This window comes from Marmota monax, unplaced genomic scaffold (assembly GCF_021218885.2).
Source record: "Marmota monax isolate L192 unplaced genomic scaffold, Marmota_monax_Labrador192_F-V1.1 WCK01_AAM20220418_F8-fsc00001, whole genome shotgun sequence".
Classification (NCBI taxonomy): domain Eukaryota; kingdom Metazoa; phylum Chordata; class Mammalia; order Rodentia; family Sciuridae; genus Marmota; species Marmota monax.
Genome location: NW_026693777.1, coordinates 56,019,347 through 56,033,236, shown reverse-complemented (window position 1 = coordinate 56,033,236; position 13,890 = coordinate 56,019,347). Strand labels below are relative to the sequence as shown.

Sequence of the window (13,890 nt, the reverse complement as noted above, 5' to 3'; positions counted from 1 at the left end):
TCTTTAAGGATGATGATCAGATAAAATAAAATTCTGTATGTCTAGAGTACTATTTGTCTAGAGTATCATTTATGACAAATGGTAGCGTTTCAGTTAATATTATCTCTCCCCCTTCTTTTATTCTCTCTACTAACATAGGCAAGTGAGGGAAAATTTATCTTTCAAAAAGTAGCTGGTCTGGGGGCTGGGGATGTGGCTCAAGCGGTAGCAAGCTCGCCTGGCATGCGTGTGGCCCGGGTTCGATCCTCAGCACCACGTACAAACAAAGACGTTGTGTCTGCCGAAAACTAACTAACTAAATAAATAAATATAAAAAAAAAAAGTAGCTGGTCTACCTAGAGTAGTTTAGAATGATTCTGCCTAATGATAGGAGAACTTAAGGTTGGATTCTGTGATTGACTTTAACATGAAGCCTCATGGAGAATTTGAGTGTGTGTGTGTGTGTGTGAGAGAGAGAGAGAGAAGATATTTCTCCTTTCCTCTTAATTGAAGTCATTTTCTTCTTATTCCCTGAAAAACTATTAAGATGTATTTTATTTTTTAAATAAGGAAGAAGATCCCTGACTTTCTCTCACCAGGCAACTATCACCACACAGAACATGTTGAGGAAGTGGGTGTTCCTTGCTTTCTATTGTTAGTTTGATGAGAATGAGGGTGGAGAGCACTTTGGAAAAATATTTGTGTAAGGAGGAGAGACAGAAGTGAGCTGAAGGAGAAAGTCTTTCGTGTGTCCCAAACTGGGGTCCCTCGAAGAAATTTCCTTAAGGTATTTAGACATTATTTCCTCAAGGTAACCAATGTGTTACCTCAGGTTCAAATGCTTTTAACAGGTCATTATTTTCTATTTTTTCACTTTTTAGTTTAGGAACTCAGTGTACTTTCTTATGGTTCTAGGAAAGGAAGGAATATTGCCTGCATGTTGACCCATGGAAGCTAGAGTGCTAGATGCTGCTGTTGATAGAGCTAATATTTACACAGACTCACTGTGTGCCAGGCACTGTTCTAAACCTTAATGCTAGCCCAATCCTTACAATAGTTCTCTGAGATAGCTTAACTATTGTGCTTCATCAAAATGTGTTGGTGGAACTTTCTTGATCTTGCTAGAAGATGCTAATGGAAGGTTTTCCACATAACTGTATTTCCAGGGACACCTGATTTAAAAGAGCAGTTGCAAACTGTCTTGCATTGTAAGACTGTGAAGTATAAAATGCACCCCAGTTTTAAATATGTTAAAATAAGAATCCATATGTATGTTCGAATTAAGAGAATAAAGAAAATGTGGCATATACCTATAATGGATTACTATTCAGCCATAAAAAAAGAGTGAAATCCTGTCATTTGTAACAACATGGATGGAACTGGAGGAGTTATGTTAAGCCAGGCACCTGATGACAAGTACCAATGATCTTACTCATGTGGAATGTAAGGTGGTCGGTCTCCTACAAGCTGGGAGCAGAATGGCAGTTACCAAAGGCTGGGGAGAGGTTGATCAATGAGTATCAAGTTGCAGTTAGATAGGAATAGGAAGTTCTGGTGAGCTATTGCATAGTAGAGTGAACATAGATAACAACAATGTGGTATATATTTCAAAAAGCCAGATGAGAGGATTTTTAAAAATGTTTTCACTAGAAAGAAATGATAAATATTTGAGGAGATAGATATATTTACCTTGGTTTAAACATTATGCAGTGTATATACATGTATCAAAACAACACAGGTTACCCCATAAATTTGTGTACTTTTATGTAAAAAATGAATTTAATAAGGAATAATTAGTAAATAGGATATCACTCCCATTTGCAGATGAGAAACCTGAGGCAAAAGAGGTTAAATAAGTTTTCCAAAGTTATACGATGGCATTTGAACCTAGGGAGTTTGGTCCTAGAATCCTTGCTTTTAGCTATAAGTATTTCCCCTCTCTGCTGTGCCTTGGCTTTGAGCCCGTGCCAAGACGTGCACAGGCAAACTAAGAATTGTGCCAAATTGCAAGGCACAGTGGCCTACACCTGTAATTCCAGTGACCTTGGAAGCTGAAGCAGGAGGATCTAAGTTCAAACCCAGCCTCAGCAACTAGGCAAGACACTAAGCAACTTAGCAAAACCCTGTCTCAAAATAAAAAGGGTATGGATGTAGTTTAGTGGTTAAGTACACCTGGGTTCAATCCCTGGTACCTCCTGCTCCTCCCCACCAAAAGTTTTTAGAACTACTTTAATTTGGTCCTTTAAATTAATCTAAATTAATATAAACCCATCAAATTCTTTTGAACAAATATAAGCTTACTAAAATGGTTGAGAGTATTTTGTATGAATTTGAATTTGTTTTTAAGTTGATCAAACTCTTCTGAAATAGAGGTATCTATTTAAAATAAATTGTAAATGGTTATCAGCAGCCACAAAAAGATCAGAATTCATTTGAAAATGATCCTTGTTGGCTCAGCAAACTACCCTGAACGAATCAACTAATCTTTTGTGCTAGAAAAGTATGTTTTGAGGTGACCAGATACAATTTTAGAAATTGTTCTGGGTCTTCAGAGCCAGTCTGATGTCCAGAATAGGAAGGGAGTGAGCCAACACTTACTGAGAACTAGTATATACTAAGTGTTGTTCTGAGCATACCACAAACAGTATCTTCTTCAGCCTTCAGGTAGTCAGTGTTAGCTTCCTTTTTGTAGAATGGAAACCTAGATATCTACGGTTCAGAGACATCCAAGTAGTTGGTAGATGGAAGGTTTGGGATTCAGACTCAGTTTTGCTTGACTCCATGTGTTTCTTACTTATAAGATATCATACCACTGCCCACTTTTAAGCCCAGTATGCCTTAAGAAGAAAAGAGCAACCGACATGAAGCTTTGGGTAGGATAGACATTGCACTGTCAATCAGAAGAGCAAAGTTCTAGGCTGTGCTCACCAGTCAACCTTTCTGGGTTCTGTGTTATCTTTAGAGAACCAAACTCAGATCACATTATTTTGGTTTTCTTTTTCCTGCATTCTTCCTTGGCCCTGGTCTTTACATACTCATCAAACACCTATTTTCTTTCTTTAGGATTAGAAAGCCAAACCCAGAGAGTCAAAGGTCTGAGTATTTACTTTCAAATTGAAAAAAACAGGCATTTGCAGTCTGAAAAGTGCAAACTATGATTAATGTTGATGGTATCTAAATCTTTGATTTGTGGAACTTTGTTAGTTTTTCCTGAATGATGCCTTGGTTAGTATTTTATCATGAGTAGAAAACAAAACTCAAAGATCATTAGCAGACTTACCTATATGATTTTTCACCTATGGAAACTAAACACATTTAATTATTGGTAGAGCAGAAATAGTTTCATCCAAGTCTTTAAATTCCACTCAAATGGGTTTAGAAAGTTCTAGAGTATTGATTCTATTGGTAGCAACCTTTTCTCCCGTCTTAATTGATATAAAAACATAGAAATGACCAATTTTTCCAAGTTAAAAGAGGAAATAAGGTAGCCACAGTGTGTCTTCTTTTACATTCTTATTGTAAGATTGGAGCTGCTTTCTGCTTCAATTTGAGGGGAACTCCAACTTTGCCCCTGTTCTCAAATGCCCAAGTGTTATCTGGACCTGCTTTTAATTCTTAGCTCTTATTTCTGAATAACTTGGAACCAAGTGAGGTGCTATGATAGGCCTTGTGGAGATGTTTATACTCAAGTAGTCATCTTTTAGAGAGGACTTCTGTTGCATGTCATTAATACTGGTCACCCACACCTGCATACAGAAGCTATTAACATGGGAAGCTCTCCTTGGTAAAGTGCCACCCTGTATAGTGTGCAAACAGTACTATGAATGTTTGTAGAGGCTCTGCCCTTATCCACTGGTCAGTCATGTCTAAGATGTGAGGTCCCAGATCTGCACTAAGGCTCTCTGAGGAAGTACCTTGCAGTGAATCTTAAGTATCAACATTAGGATTTTTGAGCATAAGGTAAGTTATTAAGTTGAGGATGGGTTGTGGGAGGCAATCTTGAAAATCAGAAAATGTCCTTGCCTGAGATTTTACTAATATTATATATCTATAGAAACAAACCTCTAGAAAGCATTGAGTATTAGAGCAAAGTTTCAGAATATGGGCCTTTGTGGAAAGGACAATGAGAGAAAAATCAGCAGCATCTAATAGAGGGTGTCTGGCATGTGTGTGGATGGGTAAATATGTGCATTTAAATGGGCAGGTAGAGTTGTCAGTGGTAATGGGATAGCTGGTTATTTTTCTGATTTTTCAGGAGAGTTTATTGGCATTAGAAATAGAGGGATAAAAATAAATAGACCTTTCCCAGGGAAACACTTCATTTCTAGTTGGACTAATATTTTGGATTGACATATATTTAGAAGATAAAAAACAAATAATGCAAAACGATGATGGTAAAGGACCCAAAATAACCATGGTTAGGTATTGCTGGTGCAAACAAAATTTTCTTCTTTAAGGTGGACTTTTATTTTAGTCAGTACTGAGAAACTGAATTTTCAGCAGTTTTTGTTAGAATATCAGGTGTAGGTGTAGGTAAATAAGCCCTTAGCTACAGACCTGTGGTATCTGAGTACTAATAGCCACAATATGAAACTCAGTAAGCAGTAATATTCCAAGAATTCTGATTTAGTAAATAGTATATGTTAATAAGGCATAAAGGAGCCACAAGTCAAATTTTACTTATGAATTAGCAATGTCTTTGAAGGAACTTTAATAACATGTAAAAATGAATAGGATAAATGAAATTGCTTAGTTGTCAAAATAAAAAGAAAAGCTAGTGATCTAGCACTAGAAAACTGAAAAAGAGGGAGAATTGAAACCACTTGCACTCTAAGTATTTCTATGATACCTTAAAACATTGTCCTTCCTCCTTTCTTTTATCAGTTTTTGTTATATTTTCTTATTACTGATTATCATTCTCATTGGTAGTATAATATGTATGTTAAATGAAAACTAAACTGTTATTTACTATTTCAGTAGCATCTCATTTAGTGAACTATTAGGTCCTCAGGGAAAGTGAACACTATGTAACCCTCTCTTCACTGAATGACTAGATACATAGGTTTTATATAGAAGCACTTGTTGAACGGAATATTTTTTAAAAAATATTTTTTAGTTGCTAATGGAGTTTTTACTTTATTTTTTTATTTATATGTGGTGCTGAGGATCGAACCCAGGGCCTCACACATGCCAGGCTCACACATGCCAGGCAAGCGCTCTACCACTGAGCCACAACCCCAGTCCCTGTTGAACTGAATATTAAGTGGCCACTTTGTTAATGGATAACTTAATGTTTTCTTTTTCCTTTTTTTTATTGGTTGTTTAAAACATTACAAAGCTCTTGACATATCATATTTCATACATTAGATTCAAGTTGGTTATGAACTCCCAATTTTACCCCAAATACAGATTGCAGAATCACATCGGTTACACATCCACAACTTAATGTTTTCTAATAGACTTTAATAAATATTTATTTGTTTATATTTTTCAGGTGAATCACTGAGTGCTTCATTATGTCTGATGGAGATTATGATTACCTCATCAAGTTTTTAGCTTTGGGAGACTCTGGAGTAGGGAAGACCAGTGTACTTTACCAGTACACAGATGGTAAATTTAATTCCAAATTTATCACGACAGTGGGCATCGATTTTAGGGAAAAGAGAGTGGTAAGTCCTATATTCTTCTTTATAAAAATATAATCTCTGAGTAAACATTTGCCTGTTTAGTTTCCTTCATAGGAATTAGGAGGACAAAGGTCAGGATCTAAAATTAAAGGGTGCCTATGAAAGTGTGTTACACTTAATCCAGGCAACAGGATTGAAAAGGCTCTGCTGAAGGATGCATAGAAAACAAGGAAAGTAAAAATGAGCAGTTTTTTTTTTTTTTTTTCAAATTCTCCCTTGGTTCTCTTTTGGCCTGTACCTTACCTGGAAAACTCCACAAAGTTTTTTGTCTACCTTTGGAAACCCTGCCAACCGCTCTGCCCACATACCCCTGTTTTGTAGGTGTATCTTACACCTTTGGTAACTTATCATTTTAAATGGCATTTATCTTAATTAAAGACTCAGCAATTCCATGTGGCACATTAAGGGGTGGAACACATCTCTGTGACCAGGAGGGTGAGATTAGAGAAGGAGTGGGAAATGCTAGTGGTGAACAGGATGTTCTGCCCAATGATGAGGGGAGAGGTTTAATATATACATATATATAAACACATATATACATTTGTGTATACATATGCACATATGCATATATGTATATAATAAGCAAAATTCATATATGTATGTGTGTGTGTATATATATATACACATATGTATGTGTATATATATATATATATATGGGATCATAGGACTGAAAGTTATTTTAAGGGTGGAAGGGAAAGTAGTAGGTCACTGTGTCATAGTTGCAGAATAGGGAAGATGGCCATGGACTACATTTCTTGCTGAAAAAAATCCAGTTTCCATGAATCAGATCAAGTTGTCAGGAGATTAATGACAAGAGCCCTTCCATGGAACATGTTCTGTCCGAGGAGCTACAGGGTCCCTGGCTTCCAGGACAGAAGCATTCATTTCCTTTTACCCACTGTAGGTCGTTTTCTTTATAACCAGAAAGACTTAAAGAACCACTGGGTAAGAATAGGATCCTAATTTGATTTTTAGTGTTGACGTATAATTAATTTCATAGTTACAGGTTCTGCATCTACAGATTCAGCCAAGCCCAGCTTGGTACTGTGTAGTTCAGCCTGCAGTGATCATGTCTCTGCTACACATGAACAGAGTTTTTTCTTGTCATTATTGTCTCAATAATACAGTATAGTAATTGTATTTCATAGCATTAATGTTGTATTGGGCATTATAAATAATGTAGAGATGATTTATGTATTTGGGACAATATGTGTGGGTTCTGTGTAGATACTACACCATTTTATATGATAGACTGAGCATTTGTGGCTTTTGGTATTTTTGAGGGTCCTGGAAACCAATGCCTGCAGATACCGAGGCACGACTGTATATGTATGTGAAAAGTTTTGGTAATTAATTATCATAACTTTGTTTAAAAAACAGATTTGTTGATATGTAAAGCATAGTAAGCAAAATTCATGAATTTGAAGTGTAGATGTCAATATTTTTAAGCATATTCAGAGTTGTATAACCATCATAACTATTTAAATTTAGAAATCCCATACCTGTGAGTACTCTTTCCGCATTCCTTCTGCCTACTGGCCACTATGTATCTCTTTGGATTTGCATATTCTGGATGTATTAAATAACAGAGTCATGTAATATGTGGGCCTTTATATCTGGATTTCTACACTTAGCACAATGTTTTCAAGGTTTGTTCTTGTGTGTGTCAGGACCTCATTCCATTTTATGTCTTCATAGTATTCCATTGACCTATTGATGGACATTTTAGTTGTATCTCTTTAGCTGTTATGTATAATGCTTCTATTAACATTAATATTCAATGTTTTTCAGGTGGGTATATGTTTTAAATTCTCTTGGAAATATGCCTACAAGTAGAATTTTTGGCGATATGATAACTGTGTGTTTAATATTTATTTTTTAGTTTTCGGCAGACACAACATCTTTGTTTGTATGTGGTGCTGAGGATTGAACCTGGGCCGCACACATGCCAGGCGAGCGCACTACTGCTTGAGCCACATCCCCAGCCCCCCATTTTGTATTCTTAACAGCCAATATATGAGGGTTCCAGTTCCACCACATTCTCACCAACACTGGTTATATTTCTATTTGGTTCTAACCATTCTTATCTGCATTATACGAATACATAACATATATGATTATTTCTATGTTGTGCATTATAAATATGTTTATAAATATCAATTATAAGTAGAAAAAGAATAAAAGCTAAAACATTTCTAAGGAGGAAATTTATAGCTTAAAATACATATATTGATAAAAAAATCTCATCAGTAATTTAAACTTCTACCTTAAGAAACCAGAGACAAAGGAGTAAGCTAAGCCAAAAGCAAGCAGGGTGGAATAAATAATAAAGATTAGCGTGGAGCTGGATGAAGCAATGGAGCAGTCCTATAATCACAGCAACTAAGGAGGCTGAGTCAGGAGGGTCACTGGATCAAAGCTGACCTCAGCAACTTAGTGAGGCCCTAGGTAACTTTGTGAGATCTGTCTCAAAATAAAAAGGGCTGGGGATGTGGCTCTGTGGTTAAGCAGTTAAGCACCCATGGGTTCAGTCCCTGGTACCGAAAAAGAAACAAAAGAAAAAGATTACAGTGGAAATAAATAAATGATCTTTTTCTTGAAAAGATCAGCTAAATTCCTAAAATAAGAAATGAAAGGACAACTCTACCAATCTTATATAAATAAAAAGTTTGTGAAGAAATATTATAAACAACAGTATGCCAACAAATTAGATAATATAGAAGAAATGGAGAAATTTCTACACACAAATAACTGAAACCAACTTAAGTATCTTAAGTAGACTTGTAACCAATAATGTGATTGAATCACAGTTTTCCACAAAGAAATTGTCCAGGCTCAAACATGTTCACTGATGAATTTTATCAAATGCTGAAAGAGGAACCAGTCCTTCCCAAACTCTTCTAAAATATAAAAAAGGTGGAAACCTTCCCAACTCATTTCATGTGGCCAATATTGCCCTGATTCCAAAATCAAAAAGACATTCTGAGGGAGGGGAAAAAACTACAGAATGAAGTCCCTTCTGAATATACACAGCAAAATACTAGCAAACACAGTCCAGCAACATTTAAAAAGGATTAAATATCATGGCTAAGTGGAATTTATCACAAGAACGGTAAGGTTGGTTTGCCACATAAAAATCAATTAATGTAATACACTATATTAAGAGAATAAATACATAAAACCACATGGTCATTTCAGCAGACATAGGATAAATATACAATACCATTTCATGATAAAAGTATGCATCAAATTAGGAATTAAAGGAAATGTTTTCAACCTGATAAAGGCCTCCCATGGCTTTTAGTATACACTTGGTGAATATCTGAATGCAAGGATGTCCTTTCTCATCACTTCTATTCAACATTTATTGGAGGTTCTTGCTCAGGCAGTTAGTCAAGAAAAAGAAAACATATCCAATTGGAAAGGAAGAAATAAAATAGCAAATAACACGATATTGTATATAGAAATCCTGAGGAACACATATATACAAACACACACAAAAAGACTATTAGAACTACTAAACAAGTTCTCATGCAGTATTAAAGATTAGTTGACATAAATTATATTTCTATGTATTTCACATGAACAATTTGAAAATGAAATTTAAAAAACAATTTACAATAACATCTAAAAATTCAAATATTTAAGAATAAATTTAAAACGAAAGTGCAAAATGAATACTATAAAAGCTTTAAAATATTGTTGAAAGACATTTTAAAAGATCAAAATGAATGGGAAAAATTCCATGTTCATGGATCAGAAGACTTTATATTGTGCAGATGGCAATATTCTTCAAACTGATCCATAAATTTAGTTCAATCCGTATCAGAATCCCAGCTGGCTTCTTTATAGAAATTGCAAAGCTAATTCTAAAATTTGAATGGAATTGCCAGATATCCAAAACAATCTTGAAAAAGAATTGAATTGAAGGACTCATCCTCCCCAATTTCAAGACTTCCTATAGAGCTACAGTAATTAAAATAGTATGGTATTAGCAGCAGGTTAGAGATATAGATGAATACAGAAGAATTAAGAGTATAGAAATAAACTTTTATATTTACAACCAATTAGTTTTTACCTAGGCTATCAAGACCATTCAAGTGGGAAGAGAATAATGTTTTAAACAAATGATGTTGCTATAACTGACTAGTCACATGCAAAAGAGTGACTGTGAACCCTTGCTTTCACCATATACACAGTTAACTCAGAGTGGATTAGGGATCTAAATGTAAGAGCTAAATCCATTTTACTTATAAATTTGTTATAACACGCACACACACACACACACACACACACAGCGTTAAGCCCCAGTCGACTCCTTCACTGACCTTTATTTTTTATTTAATAAGTTTTTGATGCTGTGTTTTTATTTTCATTCATCTCAAAGTATTTTATAACATCTCTCATAGTTCTTCTTTGATTCCTTGGTTATTTAAGAGAGGGCAGTTTAATTTCTACATATTTGCAAAATTTGCTATATTATTGATATCTAATTCTATTCCATTGTGGTTGGAGAACATACTTGGTATAATTTCAGTCGTTTTGAGTTTATTGAGACTTGTTTTATGGCCTAACATATGGTCCGTCTGTCCTTGAAAATGTTCCATGTGTATCTGAAAAGAAAGTTTATTTTTCTGTTGTTGGGTGGGTCAAATGGTTTATAGCTGTCTGTTATATCTAGTTGATTTACAGTGTTATTCAAGTATTCTATTTCCTCATTGACTTTCCTAATTATTCTAGAATTAAAAATGCAGTACTGAAGTATTTAAGTATTATTGTTCAGTTGCCTGTTTTTCTCATTCCTTTATCTTCTTGATGGGTTAAGCCTTATATCATTATTAAATATCCTTCTGTATCTCTAATAACAATTTTGGTTCTAACATCTCTTCTGTCTGAAATTATTATTGTCACTCCAGCTCTCTTTTGCTTACTGTTTGCATGCCATATTTTTTACCCAGCCTTTTACTTATAACCACGTTGTTTTATGGAATGCAAAGTGTGTTTCTTGTAGTAATATATAACTGGATATTTTTAAAATCTGTTCTGTCAATCTCTGCCACTTATTTTGAGCTTTTAATCCATTTGCACTGAATGTAATTACTGATAAAATAGAATTTATGTTTGCCATTTTGCTGCTTGTTTTCTATGTTTTAAGTCTTCTTTTTTTTTTTTTTTTTAAAGAGAGAGAGAGAAGAGAGAGAGATTTTTTTTTTTCAGTTTTTGGTGGACACAACATCTTTATTTTATTTTTATGTGGTGCTGAGGATCGAACCCAGCGCCCCACACATGCCAGGCGAGCCGCTTACCACTTGAGCCACATCCCCAGCCCAAGTCTTCTTTTTGCCTCTCTATTTCTCTATGACTCCTTATTTTGTGTTCAGTAGATATTGACTAGTGTACCATTTTAATTTCCTTTTCATATTTTTACTCTATATTGTTATTTTCTCTTTAATTCCTCTGGGTATTAGAGTTGTCATTATAATTTTTAAAGATTTCGTTTTTATGACTATTAAGGTATCTTCAATACTATACAGATCTTTGATCTTATTTAGTTTCACTTTCTCTCCTGCTTTCTGCTGTTGTCATGCAAATTACCTTTATACACTGCATGCCCATCAACACAGATCAGAATTAATGTCAAATACAGTTGTATTTTAATCAGATGGAAGAAAAGAGTTACAAACAAAAATGTATTTGCAGTTTCTTTCATATTAACTTATGTAATTACCTTTACTGGTATTCTTTATTTCTTTTTATGGATTTGAATTATTATCTACTGTCTTCCTAGTTCAGTCTCAAGAACTGTCTTTAGTATTTTTCTTGTAGGGCATTTTCTATTTTGTTTGAAAAGTCTTAATTTCTCCTTTAGTTTTAGAGGATTAGCTGTGCAGGATATAGAATTCTTGGTTGGATAGGGTTTTTTTTTTTTTTTTTTTTGCACTTTAAAAGCCACAGTTTTCTGAGATGCTTTTTATTTTTCTTCATTCTGTTTTTCTGTTCTTAGACTGGATAATCTTAATTGACTTATATTTAAATTTATTGATTATTTTTTTGTTAGTTCACATCTGCTGTTGAGCCCTTCTCATGAACTTCCTTCCTTCCTTCATTCTCCCTCCCTCTCTTTCTGTTTCTTCCCATTCATCTTTCCTTCCTCCTTCCTCGTTTTTTCCTCTTTGTTTCTTTCTCCCCTACCTCTTTTTTCAGTGCTAGGGAACAAACCTAGGGCTTTGTGCATGCTAGGCAGGTGCACTACCAATGAGCTACATCCCAGCCCCCGTAATTACATTTTCAACTCCAGAATTTCTATTTACTTCTGTTTTTATATCTTTCTCTTTATTGCTATTTTCTTAAAAGTCATTGTTCTAATACTCTTTTTTTTTTTCATTCTTTAGGCATGGTTTCCTTTAGTTCTTTGAACTTATTTCAAATGGCTGATTTAAAGTCTTTGTCTTTGACAACTGAGCTTCCTGAGGAACAGTTTTGACTGGCTATTTTTCCCCTGTGTATGAGTTATACTTTCCTGTTTCTGTGTTTGTCTTATAATTTTGTCAAAAACTGGACATTTAAAATTGTATGATGTGGCAATTCTAGAAATCAGCCTCCCAGACCCTCTTGGATTTCTTGTTTTTTCTGTTCATGTATTCTCTGACTTATGCTTTACTTCTTCCTTGAGAAGAACCTCAAGGTCAGTCAGAGGTGAGAGATTAGGACCTTTTTAGGTCTTTCCTGGGCATCTGTTCAGTCTTGCACACAATTGGCCTTGCAAGTTCCAAGCAATATTTGGGAGATTTAAAAAAAAAAATCTCCCTGTGGAAATCTCTTTTTCTTTTTTAAAAATTTTTTCTTTTTATTTTTTTTTAGTTTTTGGCAGACACAACATCTTTGTTTGTATGTGGTGCTGAGGATCGAACCCGGGCCGCACACATGCCTTGAGCCACATCTCCAGCCCTCTTTTTTCTTTTTAACATGTTTTTGATTAGACTTTTGTTTGCCTCAACTGATAATGCTACCCCTGGTAGCTGTGTGTTATAATTACTGCCGATTATTTTTAAGAACGACTATAGAGATATACCTGTAATTATTGAGTAATTTTCTGAGTGTGGTCTGATGGAGACAAGACTTAGGGATGGAGCTTTTTGGGAAGCTTCCAGAAGATTATCTGAAGATGGGGCTTGTAGGGAGCTCCAAACCTGTTCCACCTCCCTTATCTATGGGCTCACTGTTGGGCTAAGGGTTTCCACAGCTACTGTAATTGTGCCTTTGTTGGTGTTTTTTTTTTTTTTAATTTTTTTCTTTTTTTTAAGTTGTAGATGGACACAATACCTTTATTTATCTTTATGTGGTGCTGAGGATCAAACCCAGGGCCTCACACGTGCAAGACAAGCACTCTACCATTAAGCCACAACCCTAGCCTGCATTTGTTGGTTTTTAATGCAACTACAGAACTCAGATGAGTGGGATAGGAATAGGGCAAGTTAGAGCTCACTGTTTTTACCCACATTTGGCTATTTTTCATGAATAAAGGATTCTCCTAATGTTGCAAGCTATTGTTACTTTCCAGATTTTGTAAAAGTTGATTTTGACAATTTTTGCTACAATTTTTACCACTTTTATGGTGGAGCTTTGTGGAGGTCCTTTCCTTGATGTTCCAAAATGCTTCCTATAAAATTGTTTTAAGAACATTTTTAAAAGATGGGACAGTGGGGGTCGGGGGGCTGGGGTGGTAGCTCACAGGTAGAATGCTTGCTTAGCATGTGTGAGGCACTGGGTTCAATTCTCAGTACCCCATATAAATAAATAAAATAAAGGTCCATTGACAACTAAATATATATATATATATATATAAATAAAAACCTGGGACAGAGAAAAGCCATAGAAAGGCAATATTTCTTGAAACTAGTGATCTGAAGGAAATTTGGGGAAAGGTAAGTTGATTATTGCTTTATATAAATTTTTATATTATTTGCACATTTTATAACATATACATGTATTTTTTAATCTGGTAATTGGAGCTGTTTCTATTTGTATAATATACTTCTAAAGTTTGTAATGCATATATTTTAATATAAATTATTGTGTTATCCAAATGCAATTATTTGATATAAAATGCCATCATGCTTATATTCTAGATGGGATTCTCTTGAGAAGTTTAGATGCTTTGGGGATTTGTACTGAATAGAAAGGCAAGACAAGAAGAGTTCACTTATCTCAGAAGTTCTTTTCT

General features: G+C 34.8%; 1 protein-coding gene across 9 annotated transcripts in view; it reads left to right on the top strand.

Moving 5' to 3' along the window:
• Rab27a (RAB27A, member RAS oncogene family) overlaps nt 1-13,890 on the top strand; it is a 78,129-nt gene that overhangs the window by 40,708 nt on the left and 23,531 nt on the right. For 8 of the 9 annotated variants that reach the window (XM_046461603.2, XM_046461604.2, XM_046461605.2 and 5 more), the window contains one exon: nt 5,474-5,648. In XM_046461603.2, coding sequence (XP_046317559.1) covers nt 5,496-5,648 — 153 coding nt within the window. In that variant the 5' untranslated portion in view covers nt 5,474-5,495. Of the gene's footprint in view, nt 1-742; nt 767-5,473; nt 5,649-13,890 lie in introns of those variants that run through there. The other variant, XM_058584818.1, reaches the window with a different exon arrangement.